This window comes from Colobus angolensis, unplaced genomic scaffold, assembly GCF_000951035.1.
Source record: "Colobus angolensis palliatus isolate OR3802 unplaced genomic scaffold, Cang.pa_1.0 Scaffold156, whole genome shotgun sequence".
NCBI lineage: Eukaryota > Metazoa > Chordata > Mammalia > Primates > Cercopithecidae > Colobus > Colobus angolensis.
The window spans coordinates 79,768-100,320 of NW_012114666.1; the positions used below are offsets into that span (position 1 = coordinate 79,768).

At 56.4% G+C, this 20,553-nt stretch overlaps 1 protein-coding gene across 1 annotated transcript in view; it reads right to left on the reverse strand.

Annotated features, from left to right (window-relative positions):
- Window positions 1-437: 437 nt before the first annotated feature.
- The window catches only part of NPEPL1 (aminopeptidase-like 1), a 24,224-nt gene continuing 4,108 nt past the window's right edge, over window positions 438-20,553 (reverse strand). The window contains exons 3-13 of the mRNA XM_011936671.1: window positions 19,912-20,097; window positions 19,240-19,410; window positions 14,738-14,827; window positions 14,242-14,323; window positions 12,352-12,494; window positions 6,683-6,760; window positions 3,668-3,768; window positions 2,719-2,842; window positions 2,173-2,349; window positions 1,612-1,722; window positions 438-1,115 (exon numbers count right to left, since the gene is read on the reverse strand). Of these exons, the coding sequence (XP_011792061.1) occupies window positions 957-1,115; window positions 1,612-1,722; window positions 2,173-2,349; window positions 2,719-2,842; window positions 3,668-3,768; window positions 6,683-6,760; window positions 12,352-12,494; window positions 14,242-14,323; window positions 14,738-14,827; window positions 19,240-19,410; window positions 19,912-20,097 (1,422 nt within the window). The 3' untranslated portion in view covers window positions 438-956. The remainder of the gene's footprint in view (window positions 1,116-1,611; window positions 1,723-2,172; window positions 2,350-2,718; window positions 2,843-3,667; window positions 3,769-6,682; window positions 6,761-12,351; window positions 12,495-14,241; window positions 14,324-14,737; window positions 14,828-19,239; window positions 19,411-19,911; window positions 20,098-20,553) is intronic.

Here is a 20,553-nt window from a genome sequence, read left to right on the forward strand (position 1 = left end):
GGGGTTCCCTGAATCCTGGCGGACTCCCGGGAAATCCGAATCGGCTTCAGGGCCCTGCCCTTTATCACCGGGACAGTGTGGCCAGGGGCGCGGAAGCACGGTCAGCGTCGCACAGCACAGGCTCCAGGACCCTGGAGAGACAGAACAGCCTCCGTGCAGGCTGCCGGGCTGTGGAGACTTCGAGAGCCCACAGCGCTTCCGCCTGGAGTCTGTGCTGTGCGCACCCAGAAAATCAAAATGATCAGAAGGGCCAGGCCGAGGCCCAGTGGCTCACTGTCCTCCTCACCGGGCTCCTGTCATCAACACTGGGTTGACCAGCTGGGGCTCAAAGCCAGCGCTGGTCTGGGAGAAGCAGGAGGCAGCCCTGCACTTCAGTCCCCAGACGTGCTCCAGGACCCGTTTCAAAAATGGAGGGTGGAGGGAAGAAGGAGGCCAGGTGAGGGGGTGGTGTGACCGTATTTAATTGAACCTCAAGTGAATTCTGAGAGGCCAGGGTGTGACTTCTCTTGCCCTATAAAATTGGGTCCCCTGCAGCAAGTCAGTTCCATCTTTCACAGGGCTGGGCTGGCTGGATGCCCTGGCAGCCCCGGCTGGAGTAAGAGCCTGGCTGTCAGCCACGCGCGTGCCCTGCACAGGACCTGGGGCTGGGACAGGGCACCAGGCAGGCAGGAGGCCTCACCCCGGGGCGCAGAAGGCCCCAAGGGTAGCAATTTACAGAAGCTGTCTCAGTCCTGTACGTAACTAACAGAAACAAGCCCCAGCGCTTGCTGGTCCCCTCACCGTGGCCTGCACCAAACCCTGAGCTGTCTCCTAAAACTTCAGCTGTTTCCACCACCATGGTGACGACCAGAAAGAAAAACCAAAACCCATCTGAAGGGTAATCTTTCAATTGCTTAAAATTAATCAGTGCAAAGTGAGGTAAAAGATCCCCGTTTGTCAGGGCCGAAGCAGGAGGCTCACACAAGCCTGCGTCTCTTGGAGTCCCTCCCCACGTCCCCCTCCTCGACATCCACCTCGCAGCCCAGCGGGGACACCAGGTTCAGCAGAGGGTCCTCAGAGGCACGGCCGAAGAGCGCCAGCAGGAGGGCCACACCGAAGCCCGTGGCTCGCTCACCCTGCAAGCAAAGGGCAGGACAGAGACTCTGGGCGTGGGGCTGCAGCACGGGAGGCGCTCCTGGGGACCCCTCACCTCCTGGGTCCCCTCCACGTGCCCCACAGTCCCCTTCTCAGGAAGGAGATCCTGAGCACCAGCTGGAGCCCAGGACCTTCCATGCTGCTGGCTGGACACACTGAGGGCCAGCAGGCCAGACCCAGGCGGTGGGCAAGGCCCTGTGTGCTCTGCCTCAACCCCGGGAGCTCCTCAGGGTGGGGATGGGTGAGACAGGGGCCCACGGCCCCCTGTGGAGGACAGGCTGGCTGGGGAAGGGTCACACACAGCAGCCACTCTGTTCCCAGGGAGGATGAGACCCGGGCAGGACAGTGGACTGGAAGCTGGCTCACGGACACAGAAGTTTCTGATGAGCTCGGCCAGCAGCTCCAGAGCCAGAGGGGGACTCTGTTTGGACAAGAGGGCGGGAGCAGCCTGGGCTGGTGGAGAGTGGGGACACTCACGGCATGCACCGGTGCAGCGATGTCCAGGTGGACCCAGACTCCGGGCCAGTCAAAGCCGATGTGGGAGGCAATGAAGAGGCCAGCACAGGAGCTGGGGCTGTTGTCTCGGTCCTAGGGAGGCCAGGAGGACACAGTGCCTGTGGGTTGCTCTGGCCGGGCCCTCTCCACCCTGCCCCATCGTCTCTCACTGTTGCCGTCTGCAAGGAGCCCAGGGTGGCTGGGAGGGAGTCAGTGTGGGGAGGCAGCTGAAGCTGGGCTGGGAGGGCCTTGACCATGAGCCAAGGAGTCTGCCCCCACCATAGGCCAATGGGGAAGCCAGCAAAGGGCCTGACGGGGCAACTGAGTCAGACCCAAGACTGGGGGAGAAACCCCTGGCTGTGTGGCAGGGAAGCCAGTGAGTGGCCCATGCCGTCTGGGATGGCTCCTGTGCCCTGACACCTGCCTCTCAGGCCCTCATCTGCACTGTGGCTGCTTCTGGGGGCCCCTAGCTCCCTGGGTGCACCAGGGCTCTGCCCGGCTCCACCCAAGTGGTAGGCTCTAGGCTCCAGGTTCCAAACCTACCGCCACCGAGTTCTTCATGTCAGCCACGGCCGAGGTGAACTCGCTGAAGTGCAGTTCGGGGCAGTAGACCAGTGGGTGCACCAGGTCCCCGCACTTCCTGCCCGCCTTCACGCAGGCAGCCTCCCACTCAGCGCTGTTGGTGAGCACCGCGGCGTGGTACTTCCCTGTGGCAATGCCCTGGGCGGGCAGGAACCCGGCGAGCATGGAGATGGGACGGCAGGAGAGAAACACCCAAAAGAGGGATCGAGAGGCAGACAGAGAAATAAGGGAGCCAGAAGAGAGATGGTTGAGAAGGAAAGAAAAAACCACAGGCAGAAAGGACTGTGGCCATGAAGCACAGAGAAGCTGGTTCCCGGCTCTGCGTCCAGCCTGGGCCTCGGTGCTGCCCACACCAAGCTCAACAGGCAGCTCCTCCTCCCTCCTCGTGCCCAGTTCTGAAAACTTCCTGAAGGCAGCCCCCACCCACTGCCTTCCCCACCTCAAGGTCAAGAGCGGGGTGGGGTTCCCGGGTGCCGCAGCTGAGGGGCGGATCCAGGCAGCACTCACCTGAGCCCCCGTCAGGGTGGCCATGTCCAGGATGATGTCAGCCCCCAGGTCCTTGCAAGCATAGGACACGCCATCTGCCAGCACCAGCCTGCCCTCGGCGTCCGTGTTGTTGATTTCCACCGTCCTGGGGCATGGCAGAGATCCCCACTCAGGGACGGCATTCCCTGGGACATTGGCGTGAGCCCCTTTGGAACTGGGAAGACCCCATTTGGAGCTGCCCATCCCTGTGGCTCCCCGAACCCCGACACATTCCCCCACTGGGGGGCCTGGGATGGCTCCAGTCCCTACGGCAGTGCAGTGCCTGGAGCAAAGGGCTTCCATGACATCCCTGCCCTGTTGCTCTTGAGTCGAGAGCCAGGGACCAGCCATTTGGCTCCCCCATGCCTCAGTTTCTTCATCTGTAAAGTGGGTGGCATGAACCAGCTGGGCTGGCCTTCAGCACACTGTGCCTGGCACCCGGCAGATGAGGAAGAAGAGCAGGAGATGCGGGGAGGCACCCACTCAGGCACCAGCTCATGGGGTTGGGGACGGCTCTTCTCTTCTGAATTCTGGAGCCACTTGCTCCTCAGCGGCCAGCTCAGCTTTGACTTTCCAGAGTTAATCTCAAGGGGGAAACACAGGGGGTACCCCAGAGCAGGAAATCTGGGGGTCAGAGCTTCACACACCCAAATAATTGAGGCCTAAATTTTGGAAAGGCCTGTCCTGGTAATGCAGGGTAGACCATGAGCTCCTGGGCCAGGCACTGCAAGGCAGCCTAGCACCTCATCCAGGCGTCATGGGCCCCTCAATGTGAGGTGGCCCTGCTACCAAAGCTCCCCAGCACTCCGGGAAGCAAGGAGCCTGCTGCGGGGCGCCCTCCCAGTGTGCCTGGAGTGAAGTGGCATTGCAGGCTGGGGAGGGGTCATGAGTTCCAACAGTGGGCAGGAAGGAGTGGGAGGGTCAGACGTACTTCCCTGAGTACAACAGGTGGATGTCGTCTGGCCTTGTCGCGTTGGGTCCCACCGAGTTCTCAGCCAAGCAGAACACAGCGTGAAGGTTGTCTTTGAAACCCTGGAGGGAGAAGTGGGCAGAGGCTCCAGTTGTAGGTCATAGGTTTGGGGAGGAGGGGAGGACGAGTTGGGGGTTCTCAGACCCACAGACAGCAGAAGAGAGACAGACAGATGGCTCCAAGTTGCAGGGACCAGAGCTCGCCCTCCCTGCCATCCTGGGCACAGTACTGGCAGATCCCAAGGCCAAGGTTCACTGCTGGGGTCTCCTAGCCTCCCCTGGCAGAGCCCACCCACCACAGTGGATGAGCCTGGGCACAGGCTGGGCTGTGGGACTCTCGGGCTGCATGGGCTGGGCAGTCATGAAGCCTCGCCAACCTGTGCCAATGGAAGGTGGCCAGCAGCTGCGTCCCCTCAATACACACACACACACAGACACACACACGGGGGGGGGGGCAGGAAGAGCTCAGCCTTGTGGAAGTTTAGGTGTGAAGTTATAGTTTTCTGATGCCAAAATGAAAGTCATTTGTTCGCTGAGAAACGTACGGCCAGCAGGCGGTAGCGGTTCCTGCCCTGCACAGGCTCTAAGGGTGCCTCCCGACCCTAAGCGGGCCATGCCCGGGCGGCAATGTCAAATGGAGTGGCGCTCTCAGACCCCTGTCCCTGCCCTTCCTCTGCTCCCGGAGCCGAATCTTTAACCAGGATACATCCTCCTAGCACGGAGCATGCCTCGAGGTGCTGACACACAGTTCTGTAGGCTCCATCTCCTGGAACAGCCGACTCTTCCACCACGGGCGCAGAGCCCTCACCACAGGCAAACGCTTGGGACGGTGGGCAGGGGCAGCCGCCAGTGCAAGGAGTGGCCAGTGGCAGGTGCTGCAGCAGTGGTGCTGGGCAGGCGGCAGCTGCGAGTCCCTGAGGCCTCCCTGGGCCCCTACTCAGTCCTTGAGCCTCACAATGGCCCCGCACCCCCATGCAGCACAGGGGAAAGAACTCCACCAGCCTCAGGGTGATGATCTAGGGGCCACCTGTCAGCTCCACAAGGGCCCTGAGTCCCCCGCTCCCACTCTCGCAGCCCAGCCTGTGTCAGGGACATGGGGCAGGGGCTTCAGGACCCTCAGCCTCCTCCTGTCAGAGGTCCTCCCCAGATACCCCAGCACTGACATTCCATCTGTGTGTACAGTGACCACAGCTTGTCCCTGTGCTGAGACCTCCTGCAGTCATTCCAGGGGGCAGTGGGTGTTTGGGAACAAATGAATAAATGACAGCATGACCCTGAGGTCACAGGATGAGGCCATGGGGCTCCCAGCCACAGACCCCACAGAGATGAGCTCCACCAACAAGGACGGGAGCCCTGAAGTCCTCCCAGAAAGCAGGGTTCTGGATCTGTGGCCTGCCAGGGAAGACAGCTTTCCCAGAGCAAGTAGAGGCAGCACCTCCTGGGCAGGCACGTGGGACACGAGGAGAAGGAGGAGGGATTCTCAAACGGATGCTTTCCGCCTCCCAGGGAGGGCTGCTACCCACTGAAGGCTGGGCCCTGCCGCTCATTTCTGATCCAGCAGGTCTGGGGCAGAGCTGAGAACCCACATTACTAACAACATGGGGACCCCACTTGAGAAGTGCTGGCTTAGAGGACGAGCGAGTGCAGCCCCGGTGCAAACAGTGCTGATGTCTCCACGGCTAGATGATGTGACACAGAGACAGTGCAGGCACGGCCCTGCCCTTGCGGCCCTCACGGCCAGTCTGGGGGGATCTCCCATCACCAGGGGTGACGGAAAAAATCCAGGACTCAGCAGAGCTGGAGGTAAGCCCTGGAGCTGTCAATGTTCACACACTCCCTGGGTGTTCCCTGGCACAGTCAGGACTTGCTGGTCTAACAGAAGAGGGTGGCCAAAGATGGGCTGCACACTGAGTGCTTCAGGGACAGCGTGGGAAGGCTCTCCAGTGCCATGCCGGGGCTTGGGCCTGGTCACCCAGGGCAGCCAAGGGTTTGGGGTAGGTAAGTAGGGCAGGGGCTTGCTTTTTTTGGTGCCAGGGTTGGAGGGTCGCTAACACCCCCAGAGCCCAGGGCCAGCGCGCTCCTGGTGTACCCTTCCATCTTTGACCGCTAGGCTAGGGAGGTAAAACCGTGGCTGATGAGTCCGTGCACACTCTTCATTGGCCTGTTTCTTTAGACAGGGTCTCGCTCTGTCTCCCAGGCTGCAGTGCAGCAGTGGGATCTTAGCTCACTGTAGCCTCAACCTCCCAGGCTCAATCAATCCTCCCCCACCTCAGCCTCCCAAGTAGCTGAGACTACAGGTGTGTGCCATCACGCCTGGCTAGTTTTTAAATTTTTTTTTTTTGTAGAAACGGGGTCTCGCAAGGTTGCTATGGGTAGTCTTGAATTTCTGGCCTTCAAGTCATCCTCCTGCCTCCGCCTCCCAAAGTACTGGGATTACAAGCATGAGTTGGCGCTTCATTTGTTTAATAAGCACTTTTTATGACCCCAGGGACATCTGGGCTCCATGGGAAGGTCACTCAGGCAAGAGAGGAAGGGGGCCCGGCCAGGCCTGGGGTTCGGGGGTGGTGACTTGGCAAGACCAGTCACCAGAGGCAGCTCTGCTGCAAAGAAGGGTTGTGGGAGGGGTACACAGAACAACGCATGCCCCTGCCATGAGCTTCTGCCTGCCACATGCCACGCGGGTCTAGGCCAGGATTCCTCACTCAGCCAACCGCTCATGGGGCTCTGGAGCCAAGGCAGGCCCTGAGCAGAGAACACGGCTGGACCTTGTCCTCGGGGCCTCCCAGAGCAGCCCTGATGAAGGCAGGAAGCTCTGGGGGCCCAAGAAGAGCCTGAGGGCAGAGTGGGGACAGGCACCCGCTCGGGAGACGCGGGTAGGAACATGGTGGTGCCTGTGACGGGACAGACAAGGGAGAGGGGAGCACCCATGGGGCACACCCAGGACACCCCTGCAGAGGGTGGGCAGGGCCCCACTCACCTGCTTGATTGCAGCTCTGAAGGCCCCCAGGACGGCCGCGGCACCCCCGCAGTCTCGCTTCATCCCTGGCATGGTAGTCTGCAGGTGGTACAGAGAGACCCGAACAAAGGTGAGCCGTGAGGTCCAGGCCTGGCAGCAGCAGCCCCCCACCCCCACCCAGCCCCACGCTAGGCACCCCCTTCCCCGGCTCCCAGGCCTGGGCAGCCCCCACACCAGGCCTCCTGGGCATCCACAGAATTCAATGAACCTCCTATTGGCCAAGCGGGGCGTTCTCCAGAAGCAACAGGGAGTCTTTGCTATAGATGGTGGGGCTCCCTTTTGTTTTGACAGAACTTTGGGGCTATCAAACAGTAACTGCATGGAGGGGGAACCTGAGGAGATGCCCGGAGTTGCAGAATTCACCGTGGCCGGGCTCTGACATAGCCACAGAGACCCCGTGCTTTAAGGCCGGGCACCCTGACCTCAGTCCTGGGCTGCCACACCGCCTGGGGGTCTGTCTGCAGGGACCCTCTCTCTCCACTCCTCTGCACAGTGGGAGAAGGAAGCTGAGGTCCAGGGAGCCTCTGGGGTTGCTGGAGGTTCCTGGCCAGCACCTCGGGGACCTGGGTGGGCTTGCTTGCTTCCTGCACTCATTGCAGATACCTTTTGTGCTTATGGTGGGGAGGAAGCCTGAGGGGCTGCCGCCGCAATGCAAACCTGCCCTGGCCACCTGTCACCCCCCAGAACAGGGCCTAGCTTCCTCTCCCTGGCATTTAGAGGCCTTTACCACCTAACGAGACTTAGGCTCAGCATTCTCTGCCCTTCATCACAACTTTGAACGATGGTGAGGGTTGATGTTCGCCAAAATCAGTCACATCCACCCCCACTGACACCACCAGCAGCGAGGGCACTTGTCGCTCCCTCATGTCACTGCCAGGTCTACCGCCAGAAGAAGGGACCACCTTTCTACTGAAAATAAGGCATCTCTTCCTAGCTAACCTGCGAGAAAGTACAGGATTGTTTAAATGGAAAAACAGGGCCTCCGATCTGGAATCAAACCATGTGCAAAATGGGTCACAAAGAAATGCCTGGAAACGGCTGCTCACTGTACACCATGTCTCCCCCATCACAGCTGCCAGCTCCTTCCCAACTGCAGGCAGAGCCAGGACCGGGCTTGCAAATACAGCTCAACTGATTGTGCAAAGTTTCACCAGCCCTCATACATTGTTTCTGTTTTTATAGAAGAAACCATTTTCCCAGTGATTTAAGATGGTCTCTGCCTTTCTCACTGGGCTGACACTTACAGTCCCTGTGCTGGAGTATCAGGCCACAGTCCCAAAGAGGTAGGGGAGCCGCTGTATTTGTTTCCCTGCCCTCTGGGAAAATGAACCAATGCCAATTTCACGTTAGAATTTCCTTGCTGAAGCAGTAAAATTAATTTTTAAAACTCTCAACCCTTGGGTACAATACATTTTCCATATTCTGTGTGACTCCTAACCCACTCCTGCTCTTGCTGATGGGCGGTGGTCGCTCAGAACAGAAGCTCAGCTGTGATTGCTGGGGCAGTTCTGAGCTCCATGAGCCACTTTGGCCACGACACCATTTTTACTTGAAAGAGAAACTGACAGACAAATGGCACTTAATTGGATTTAGGTATCTGGCAGATATTTCCCAGAAAAGGAACAAACTCAGCCTCTTACTTCCAGAAACAGCTGACATTATTTATTGCCAGTGGTATACATTTGAGCTTTAAAGCAAAAATCAGAATTTTGAAAACCTTTCTTCTGTCACCACGACAACTTCCTCATACTCAACCTGACTTTTCTGATGAGATGGATGGTGATATTAAGTGATTTTTTGATACTATATAATGTCATGTGTCAAAAATTTGAATTTCTGCAGAACTTTTGAACCAATATTTTTCAAGTGAACATGCATATTACAAAAACCACATGTTCAAAGTGAGACCGAACAGTGGATTTAACTGCCACGGAGCACCAAAGTCTACTCATGAGGCTTCAGATTCCATGTTATAACCAGCCTTTAAGAAGCTACCACTTGCTGAGTTTTGGTGTAATAGCAAAGAATGTTCATAGTTAGCTGAAAAAGGTACTAAAATCCTTTTCCAGGTTTCAACTATAGACTGTGAGAGGCCAGATTTTCTTGATAATGTTGAACTGAAACAACACGTTTCCACAGACTAAATCGGAAGCAGATGCCAGGTCCCTAGCTGCCTTCTATTAAGTCACTGACAGGATTTGTGAAAACGTACAACAATGCTACTCTCTCAGTAAATTATTTTTTCATTTTGGAAAATGCTTATCTTCATAAAATTATATCATTTATGATCACATGCAATGGATTTATATGCTATTTTTAATGAATTATACATGTTATAAATTTCTCACTTTTAATTTCCAGTAGAGTAAATATCAATAGACAACATTCTTATACACAAAGCCTCTTTGGGGTTGGTACTTGTTAAGAGGGTAAAGGGGTCTCCAGTAATGCATTTGAGGCCTGCTAGTCCAGACTGATCTTGATCTGCCCTTGAAATCTTTGAAAAGCGAGCTGTGATTTTTCTTGCAAAACTTGGGAGCTGGGCTGGCTCCACCCAGCTTGCTTTTTGAGGAGTGACTATTTCTGCACCATTTGCTCTAGACGCAGCCACTGGGGAGAATGCCTGCTGCATTCACGTTTCACACCAGGCCCTTGGGATGAGATTGTGAGTGCCTTCAGGTCAGGATTGGGGTCTCTCCTTCAATGGCTGGAGCCTCAGTGCCCACTCCACATAGTAACAGCTCAGGAAAGGCCTGCTGGTTGATCCCAAATCCACGTAGAACAGTTCCAAGTGCAGCGGCGAAGATGGGCTGGTTTAAAATAAAAAACCAGGTATTGTTTCACTGGTGCCAAAACACCCAGCTCTTCCTTGTATTATGGTGTCTGCAGACCAGTTGGACCCTGGGAATAGGCAGGGGCTATAGTCTCATTTTCAGAAGGTGATCTGGAGCCATGGAAAATGCCCTACTCTCTGGCAGTTCTACCAGCCACCCTCAGACCACAGCTTCCCCAGAGGCTGTGCGGCTGTGGCCTCTAGGAAAGGCCTGTGTGGTCAGGTTTTCCCTTTGTGTCAATTTCGAGGCCAGGAGCTGACTTACTGCACAGGTGCAGCCACAGCCTCATGAGATGAAGTCAGGTGCAGTATTTTCCCTAAGTGACTAGAGTTAGCGCCACAGGCAAACAAATGAATTCCCAGGAAGCTCATCTTCTCACACTGGTCCACAACAAACCGATATCAAACACAAGCATCTGATCCACAGAGAAAGAGGGTCCACAACTCTACCAGCCAGAATGTAGCGGCTTCCAGGACGACTGACCGCAGGTATTGAGGGTGCGAGGGTGGGGGCAGCCAGTACCAGGTGCAGGCAGTAAGGGGTGCACTATCTGTGGCGAATTTAGGAATCATAATAAACCAACTAAAAGTCAGTTTGCTTGTTACCACCATGTGCTGGTGTCTCTGAACAATGTCAGCAATAACATATTCCTCCTCCAAAAATCTGTTATTGGTTGAAGTTTAAAAAATTGCTGTGGCTACAGTTGCATTTTAATCTTACAAATAAAAGCTTCAAATTCCCCTATCTTTGTTACTTATCCTGAAAGGAACATGACATGGATGTTAACAGTGACCCGACACACAACTGGCCCTGACACTCGCGGAGTCTACTACCCACATTCCTTCTGAGAATCGCTCTGACAGTCAGATCCTGTGGCCTGGCTCTGGGCACAGTCGGGGCCTCCAGGGCCTATGATTTCCTACCTCCTGGTGTCGAAACAGAGGACCCAAAATAAAACACAAGAGCACGGGATGGTCAAAACGAAGACGCGGAACCTGAGTTCCTTCAGTTCCCTCATTCCATGTGAACAGTTGGAGTTACTGTGTCTGAAATGTTTTTGTTCCACAGACATCTGAAAGCCCCAAGAATCCACCCTGACGAACTGAACACATGGTGGGTGTTGTGATTGCTGGAATTTACTGTGAAATGGGATTTTTAGGAATCTCTGCCAAATGATACCGTATGAAAGACTTTTCCTAAGTATCTGTGTATCTGCTGCCTCACGTGATTGGAGCTCTTCAAAATCAAAATTAACAGAGAGTATTCTTGGACCAACTGTGAATGAAGATAGCTGACAAAGCTGATTCCTCCACCTACTGAACATACATTAGTAAAGAAGATCAATTTAAATGAAATCATTGTCAAATGTGTAGATGCTAAGACCCAAAGCCAGAAACATTCATTCCACCATCCATTACTCCAAGAAACCCATAGGGAGGCATGTTTTTTTCTATTAAAAAAAAGATACATGAATGCTACTTAAGTGATCATCCATTTCTGTTGTCTTTGAAGTACAATACTTATTTTCTTTTTAATTTTTTTTTACTGGCATGATAATAGGTATGGAACTTAATAATAGAAAATGTTTTTTTTTTAAAAAAAAAAAAAGAAAAAACCTTTTTATGATTAGTTTAATTTCCTGCCTTGTTCTAAACAGTTTTGTGGTTTAGAGGCGGGATGGGAACTACTCATCCATTCCAGGTATGAAATAAACTAGGCGTGCTGGAAAGCAGAGCACAGCGAGCTGCACCAGCGCCACCCTGAACGGCAGCTAAGATCAGGGCTCAGTGTCAGCAAGGCAGCAGCAAGTGGTGGGGCCTGCCACGAACCAAACTGCAGAATGGGCAACACCAGGGGCAGGCCCGCTGGCTGCAGGGGAATGCTGCCAGGTGGGAACAGAACGCCAGCCCTGGCAGACCTGGGTTCACAAAAGGCCGGGAATCCAGGCTTTGATGAGAATCCTTCCTGGTTTCAAATATGGGTAGCTAATTCAGATTTTAAAAACGCCAGGCCTCTGTGAGCCTTGCGGGCTGCTAGTTTGCAGTGTCTATTCCAGATGCACTCCCTGCTCCTTCCAGACCTCCTGAGGCACACACTTCCCAGTCTGCTCCCTCCCTGTCCTTCCCAGCCCTGCTCACACGGTGTGTTCACACGGTGTGTGGGATGAATGGACGGAGATGGTGGGAGGAGGGAAGGTCTTGCTGCGGCAGGCCGACTAGGCCACGACCGGGGCTCCACAAGCACCTGTCCTCCTGGGATGGCAGGACAGAAAGCCACACCACGGGACGGGCGTCTAGGGACACCTCACAGGGATGTTCCTGGGTGACTCGCTTCTGTGCTGCATCCAGATTCCCCTCGCTCTTGGGGGTCACGTGCCTTCAGAGGGTCTTGTGTGGCCACCCTGAGCGTTTTCTCGGTGGGGACCACGGCAGACTCAGAGACACAGGCGTCCCCTCGCCCTTCCCTTCCTCGGACAAAGCCCCGCGGCTGCAAGCCCTGCCTCCCTGGCCCTGCTTGCCATTCCTTCGGTCATTTCCGGGGCTGCTCTCGGGCCCTGGCCAGGCTTTTGTTTCCAGACCCTTCTGAAGGGTGGGCATGGAACCCAGGGGGCCACGTGAAGTAGTCGCCTCAGCACGGGAACTGGCCCTGTGGACTCTCCCTGAACCCACCCCAACCCAGAACCCCCAGAAACTTTGCTGTCCCCCACCCCATGACACCTCTGAGAGGGCTGGCTAGACCCAAACTGGGCCCCTCCCCACCCCCAGAGCCCTCTGGAGAGCTGGCCCTGCACCTCACCTTCCCTTTGATGCTGAGGCCCCCAGTGTCATAGACGATGCCTTTGCCCACCCAGGCGATGGTCTGCGTGGCTCCGTCTGGGGTGTGGCTGAGGACAGCCAGGGCTGGGGGATGCAGGGCGGCTTTGCCGACCCCATAGATTCCTATGGAAAGCGTGGGGAGAAGTGGGTTAGGCTCCGGCTGAGCTGAGTGGGGAACTCCCAGAGGTCCCTGGACACCCCCACTCTGGCCGCTGGTGTTTCTCCTGGAAAGCCGCCTGCCTGAGCCTGGGGCTCCCTGCCCCTTCTCCTGCCCCTGGCCAGTGTGGGATTGAGGAATGCAAATTACCTCCAATGCCTGAGACTGCAAACAAATTCTATGCAATGTATTGTTAGGCAAGAAAACCCACTGAGGGAAAAAATATTGTATCCTTTCCAGAAAGAAAAGAACAGGATTGCAGAATGAAATGACTTTTGGATAATGCCTCACAGCTGCCCCAGCCCATGCTCGTCCCCACTTCCTGAATCCTTTGAGCACTCAGGGACTGCACCGCCCTTTCACACTCGCTCCCACAGTCTCTGCACCACTGCCTCTTTGGTTTACATGACACATCTTCTCAAGAAAGCTGTGGCCCGTGTGTGTGCAGTCTGTGGCTCAAAGTCCTGCAATAATTGAGTCAAATAATCATAGCAACAATGGTGAGAGCTAATCATGGCCGCCTGACAAACTCCAACTCATCCCGTAAGATCCACAGCAAATGCCACCTCCTCTGTGGAGCTTTTCCTGACACAACTGGCCTCTCCCTCCACTTGTAAATGGCTTCTGTCTAGGTAGACACGACCAGGATGGCTCCTGTGACCCCCATGTCTGGGTATTCATGTCCTTGTGTAGTCCCTCCCCCTCATGTGGGCAGGTCCTAATGTCCCACCTCTAACCAAAAGAAAAAGGTAGAAGTGATGAGATACCACTCCTGGGATTAGGTTACAGAAAAAGATGGGAGTTTCCATCTTGTTTGCTCACTTTTCATCCCTTTCTCTCACTCAGAGACCTCGTTCGGAGGGCAGCTTATACCGCGAGGAACTGCTGTCTCCAGCTAATGGCCTGTGAGGCCCTAAGACCTGCAGCCTGTTGTGAGCCTGCCTGGAAGCACATCGCAGGCCCCAGGCAAGCCTTCAGATGACTGCAGCCCCAGCCAACAACCTGACAACAGCAGGCAGAGACCCTGCACCGGGGGAGGATTCCCCAACCCACAGCATGGTGAGGGGATAAGTGTTGTTGCTTTCAGCTGCTATCTTCTGAGTAATTTGTTTTGTAGCCTACATAACAGAGACAGCCACCTTCCCCTCGCCAGTCTACAAGCACCACGGGGCAGCTGAGTCATACTTATCTGCCCCTCTGGCTCCTGGGCAATGGGGAAAGGTGGGTCTGGGGACTTGTGGAAGGCCTCTCTGAGGAGGGGCATGTGAGCTGAGATGCTCTGGTTGAGATGACCTCCACCAGAAATACATCTTGGGGGAAAGTATTCCAGATAGGGAGAGCCATCCACACACAGGCCCTGCCTGCCATGATGTGAACTTGTGTATTCAAGGAAGAGAAAGGCCCTGCTGAGCTAGCCCCAGGAGTGAGGGTGTGCAGCACGCAAGGACGCTGGCGAGGCTGCAGGCAGGGAAGGACTTGGATCCAGCAGCTTCCAGAATCCAAATCAGAATCTGGATTGCCCCCCCTTCTCCTCCAGGGATGGCTGCTTCCCAGGGTCTGGCACTGGGCTTGGACACAGGCTGATTCCTTTCAGGTCACAAGCAGGATGAAGTTTGGGACAATGTGCCATGTGGCCTGCCAACCTCCCTGTCACCCAAGTGCTCCTGGTCACTGCCTGAGGCCAAGACCTGCAGGGATGCAGCCCCCACCCACCTCCAAATCCTCTCGTCTTCAGTTCTTCATCCCGGATGACGGTTGGGATGATCCCCAGCTCCTTTCCAACTTTGTTAATCTCCTGGACATGTTCATGGAAAAAACAACAACACAACGACACATGAAGATGGCTGGAAACAGGAGAGGCCGAGGCTGGCGCCAGGGATGAACTGCTGCCTGTGTGGAGTGGGGGAGCCGGGCTTGGGAGCCAGCTTCGCGTGTAATGAAACCCAGGAGAGGGGGCTCACCCTCCACACTCTCTCATTTCCTGCAGCTCTGGCTGCAGTCCTGCCAAGGGGCCTTGAAGAGGAGGCTCTGTCCTCCCCACACACCCTTTCCTGAGACTTCCTAGAGCTAGGCGGACAGCAGCACTCCATCGAGGGCAGCCCTGAGGCCACATCAGGGTGGGGACAGCCCCTGGTTTCCTCTGGCTCTCCTGGGGGTCTATGACACCCACCGCAGCCTGGTCCCGCCCCCGGCATGATGACCCACAAACCTCGAGGAAGGTGTCAGTGTTCATCTCATTGCAGGGTGTGTCCACGATGCGGGCTGCTAGCCGCACGCCGTCTGTGGCATTTGCTAAGCACTAGGGAAAAAAAGGCCATCACTGGGGTCCTGGGACCAGGTGGGAGGCAGATGTTCTCCACTTGCCCATCCCCCAGGAACACAAAGGCATCAGAGGCAAATGCCACCCACAAGGCCATTGACAGGGCAGCAAGGGGAGAGGAGAGGGGAGCATGGCTCTCACTGCCTGCCCCATCCCCCAGCAACCCAGGGCCACCAGCCACCTGGAGAAAGAACCTTCAGCACAGCCACCACCTTGTGCCTCCACAAGTATATAGGAGTCCCCAGCCTGGGGTCCTGCCCTTCCGTATCTGGATCCTTTCCAAGCCCTGTGTCCTGTTTCTCCCTTCATCCTAGCTACAGCTGAAGGTAGGTGGCCCCTGAGTATGCCCTGAGCTTCCCACCCCTCACCTCTGCAGATCCCATAGCCCTTTCCCTCCCACCAAGATCCCAGTCATCCTTCGAGGCACTTCTCATAGGCCATATCCACCAGCAGCTTTTCCAGATCCTCCCCACCAAGCAGAAGCACTCTACATCCTGAGCGCTTGAACCCGCTGGCCCTCCCGGACGCCCTCCCTCTGGGCCACTGCTTTCCTCACGAGTCCCACGCAAGTCCCTCATGAACCCTGCAAGACAGATGGGGGTCTGGCTGCCCTAGTGCTGTCACTTGACACAGCACGGTTCTGGGCATGAAGGGGAGGGACACAGAGGGAGGTCTCGCCTCATGGAGCTGACGTGTCCACCCAGGAGCTGAAAACACGGGCCCTGCTTGCCTGGCAGGGCTTCAGAGCCCACACTCGAAGGCAGGGCAGAGAGGGGCATGTGCACCAAAGCACACGTCGCGTGGGTCCCAGAAATGTGTCCTTCAGCCCTGGCTTGGGCCATTCTTTGCCTTCTCATGTGTGTCTCACGTCTGCTCTGGGAGCCTCACTCTCAGCTGAATCTGCGGGCCTCCCTGCCGCACCCTGTCCCCTACGGTGCACCCCCAGGCACAGAAGCTTCAGACAGCTGGCTGCTCGCGCGGCCTCCCTCGCTCACCAGAAACACAATATTAAGAGAAAAGCAGCGCCGTTTTGCGGGGGTGCAGGACAGCATCGAGTTTATCATCCCTGCCTCTAGTCTCATAAGCGCCGGGTCGATACCGCAGCCCGGCCACCTCCCCCGCCCTGCCGAGGTAATTAAACCCCAAAGCCTCAAAGGTAGAGACCTGGAACTTGACAGCTCCGATATGAATGTGCCTGTGCCGTCCCTGCCGCCTGTCAGCGGGTTTTGTCGGTGAGGGCATGTGGGGACCAGACAAGGACTGTCTGAGAAGTGCGTCAATGCTGTGTGACTTGCCTCCAAGGAGGCCAAGTGTCACCTGGAAGACCCCAGACCACGGCAAGCTCGGGGCTGTGACGCAAGAGCGCGTCTGCGGGAGGCCGGGCAGGGCTGTGGGTCCCTCCGCCAACACACAGCCACGCCGCCCTGGGGAGGGGTGTCTCTTCCCACGAGGGGAGGGCCACTCATTCTGTCCACGTGTGCCAGGCACCATGCGAGACTCTGATAATTCAGAGACGTCCAAGGAAGTCAAGCTCAGCAGAGACTCACAACGCACAGTCCCAGTCTCTGCTACAGAAGAGGATGAGGCCACAGGACGCAGAAGGGACAGGGTCCCGGGTGGGGACTGGAAGGTTCCCGCAGGGAAGAAAAGGGAGAAGCTGAGTACAGGCCACATGAGTGTCAGATGCTGGTGTGCTCGGGACCCAAGAGGGCTGAGTGGTGGCAGCTGGAGCTGAACACCTGGCTCTGCCCTTTGCTGGCGTGGTCCCGGTGAGTCACTCAATGTCAGCAAGCAGTTTGCTCAGCCCTAACCTGGGGACAACAGGACGTATCTCACAGGGCTGTAGAGTATACCAGCATGTGCTGTGTGCACACTCCTGCCTTGAGTGTAGGGCATGACAGCTGACAGCACTCAGAAGATGCCACCTTGCACACACTCAGATGCACCTTTGGAAGGTGAGCGAAGCAGGAGCTGGAAGGAGGCCATCTGTGGCAGGGTGACCAGAAGACTGCTGCCACAGCCCCGGAGAGCACCTCAAGGCATGGCACTGGGCAGAGCAAAGACAAGAAACAGGACACACTGGCTAGTTGGGACCAATGGGGTTGGGGGCCACGGGGACTCACTGCCCCACTGCTTCCATCACCAGATGTTTTATTGGGCCTTTGTCATGTGTGGGGTCGGGTGCTGGGATCATTGTGCACAAGACCAGGTCCCTGCCCTCCGGGGACTCCCAACCTAGTGGGGAGCACAGGAGATCAACAAAGATGTGACATGTCTTATAGTAATAGTTTAGCTGACACATGGGAGGGTGGTGTTAGCCAAGAGGGCCAGGCCTCCCTGGGGAGGGAATGTGGGCAGAGGCCAGATGGAGACCATGCTGGGCTGGACAGGGAAGGACCCCGGCGCAGGAGCATGAGCAGGAGTGGGTGTGGCCAGTCTAAGGGACAGCAGGAAGTCCACAGAAGGGGGAAGGGACCGAGGGCAACAGAGGTCAGGGTGCCCCGCTATCCTTGGAAATAAGGGTGATGCTTGAGCCCCCAAGCGGGCTCTGCGGGCACCCCTGCCCACCTGGAGAGCAGGCCTGGAACTCAGAAGGAAATTCCTAAAGACAGAAGAAGCAGATGCTGGTGTCTGACCCTGAGAGGACTGAGCAGGTCGGAACACCGGAGAAGCCATGAAGAGGATGCCGAGAGGTGGCGACAGTCTGGGGAGCAGCAGGAGGGAGGGAGACCTCTGGATGGGGCAGACGCATTTCAAGGAGGGATGGCAATGCCCCATCCAGCAGTCCCTAGAAAACAATGTCAGGATGGGGGCAAAAACTATGTTTCCATGGGTTAAGAGGGAAAAGAGGATTAAGAAAGGCAAACCAGTTAGACTTTTTAAAAACTTCGGAGATGAAGGAAAAAAAGGGGAGCTATCTCATGCTGGTGAAGATGGAAAAATTCGGGTTGAGGGGCAGTGGTTGCAGGCCTCAGAGAGGACACAGTAAAAGAAATGAGGTGTGGCCCAAGCGCCGGTGTGGGAGAGCTCGCCGCCTAGGGTGAAGGTGACAGCCTTCCAGAGCCAGAAGTGAAGAATGAGCTCTGACACATGAGAAAAGACAACCTGGGTGGCGCTGTGGGCTCGGGGACTGGACGTGGCAGGCGCAGAGGCTGGGACCGCTGCCGTGAGGAAGGGAGCCTGATGTCAGGCCCATCCAAGGATCTGGAGCTGGGAAATCACTTCCGGCCTTGCAGCCTCAAAAGGATCATTCTCAGCATCGAGTGAAACAACACATGTAGAAGTACTCCCTGTAAAGGGTGCAGCAACACACATGCACACACACCACACACACACCACTCATGCACACACCAGCACTCACACACATAGCAACACACGCCACATACACACCACACACACCACTCATGCACACACCAGCACTCATACACACACAGCAACACACGCCACACATGCACACACCAGTACTCAAACATAGCAACATACACACCACACACACCACTCATGCACACACCAGCACTCATATATACACACAGCAACACACACCACACACACCACTAATGCAAACACAAGTACTCAGACACACAGCAACACACACCACACATGCCACTCATGCACACAGCACTCATACCCACACAGCAACACACACCACACATAACACTACACACACATCACTCATGCACACACCAGCACTCAAACACACACCCCACACATACATACACCCCACACATACACACACACCCCACACACCACTCATGGACACACCAGTACTCAAACACACACAGCAACACACACTACCCGTGCCACTCATGCACACACCAGCACTCATATCTACACAGCAACACACACCACACACACCACTCATGCACACACCAGCACTCACACACAGAAACACACACACACATACACACCACACACACCTCTCATGCACACACCAGCAAACACACACAGCAACACACACCACACACACACCACTCATGCACACACCAGCACTCAAACACAAACAGCAACACACACCACACATGCACACACACCCCAGACATACAACACATGCACATACATACACGCACAGCAACACACACCTGCATACATCACACATACACACACAGCTCACATAAGCAGGCAGCACTATTTGGAAAACAGCATGGACGTTCCTGGCACTGATTACGTGCTCAACAAACGCTGCCTGTATACAACAGAATCCTGAAGTCACAGACCACGCTGAGGCAGAGGGAGGAGGCCTGGGTTTGGAAAAGCCTCTGCAGCTTCCCAGGAACCATAGCAGCCAGCCCCGCTCCTGCCCCCGCAACAAGCTTTTCCCTTTCCCGACCTCCCTCCCACCTCCCCGATCTTGCCCGGGCCCAGGGGCAGGGTCTGCCCTTCCAGACACCCACCTGCAATGTGGACACCTCCACCGGCCCGTTGTCTTGTCCTACCAGGAAAAACTCCACGGTGACCGTCTTCTTCTCCAAGCGCCGAGAAGCACCTGAGCGGTGGGTGAACAGCGGGAAGGCCCGGGCCAGGGCACAGGCGGAAGCAAACACCTCCGGCTGCTCGCAGACCATCTGCGGCACAGGGGGAGACAGGATAAGGGGTTCAAGGGCCGCCACCAGGAAGTGCAGGGAGCTGCTCTTTGAACGCCTCCGGAACATCAGTTCCTTTGCAGATGACATCTAGACAGAGATGTCCCACAGCAGCCGCCACCCCATCCCTCAGGTCACCCCAGGAGCCATGGAACCACCATTGGTCATGCTCCAAGAGAAATAACACATTGGCCACCAGATGTCAACAGCCTGACCAGCCAGGAAAATGAGGGACAGAGGGACAGACACTAGGTGGGCCTCAGGAAATCTAGGGTTGAGTCTCTGATTTGCCACCAAAATTAATCTGGGGCAAATCCCCGCGTCTCTCTGGACCTGTTTCCCCGTCTACAGGGCAGGGATTATAATGTCCACAGCCCTCCGGCGGCGTGCGCTGCAGTCTCTGCAGGGCTGTGAGCTCCCCAGGCCCGAGTTCACCGCCGCCCGATTAGGAGCACCGCGGCTGCCTCCTCTCGAAGCACTCACCACAATGCAGCGATGTGCTCCGGGCGGCAGGCAGGTCCGCACCAGCCGCGTGATGAAGTGGGCGGCTGAGGGGCTGTTGTGCCGGCTCACCCTGCAGGGCAGGGCAGCCACAGTGGCGTAGTTCAGGTAGAGGGGACAGCTGTCCGTGGGGTTGGGGTTGAGCGTGCTCAGGGCAGCCTGCCAGAGCTAGATCAGAAGGGAGAGACAAGAGACAGGCTTCAAACAGCGGCCCACGTGCCAGGAGGCCCTGCCCTGCGGCCACGACCACGCCTGCAGTCCTGGAAGGGCACTGCGCTGCTCCCCGCCACCGTTGTCCCATCCTTAGGGAGATGTGTCGCCTCTCTGCAGAGCTAACTGTCTCTAGGCTGGCTCGCATCCCCCTGGTGGGATGAAGCCACCAAGACTGGAAGGGCAAGGCTGGGGGCTGCTTTGCTTCCAACACTCGGATAGGGCTTAGGCGGCTTCCACCAGAGAGGTGGCAGGGCCAGGTGTCCCCAAGTAAAGGCAGCTGGGGACACTGCCATGGGAACTTCTGGAAGCCAGGGCCTGTCGCCAGGCAGGGCCGACGCGCGGCCCTGGAAGCAGCCGCGTCTCCCCGCCCAGTCCGCAGGTGTCGCGGCCTCGGGGGGCGCAGGGCTGGGC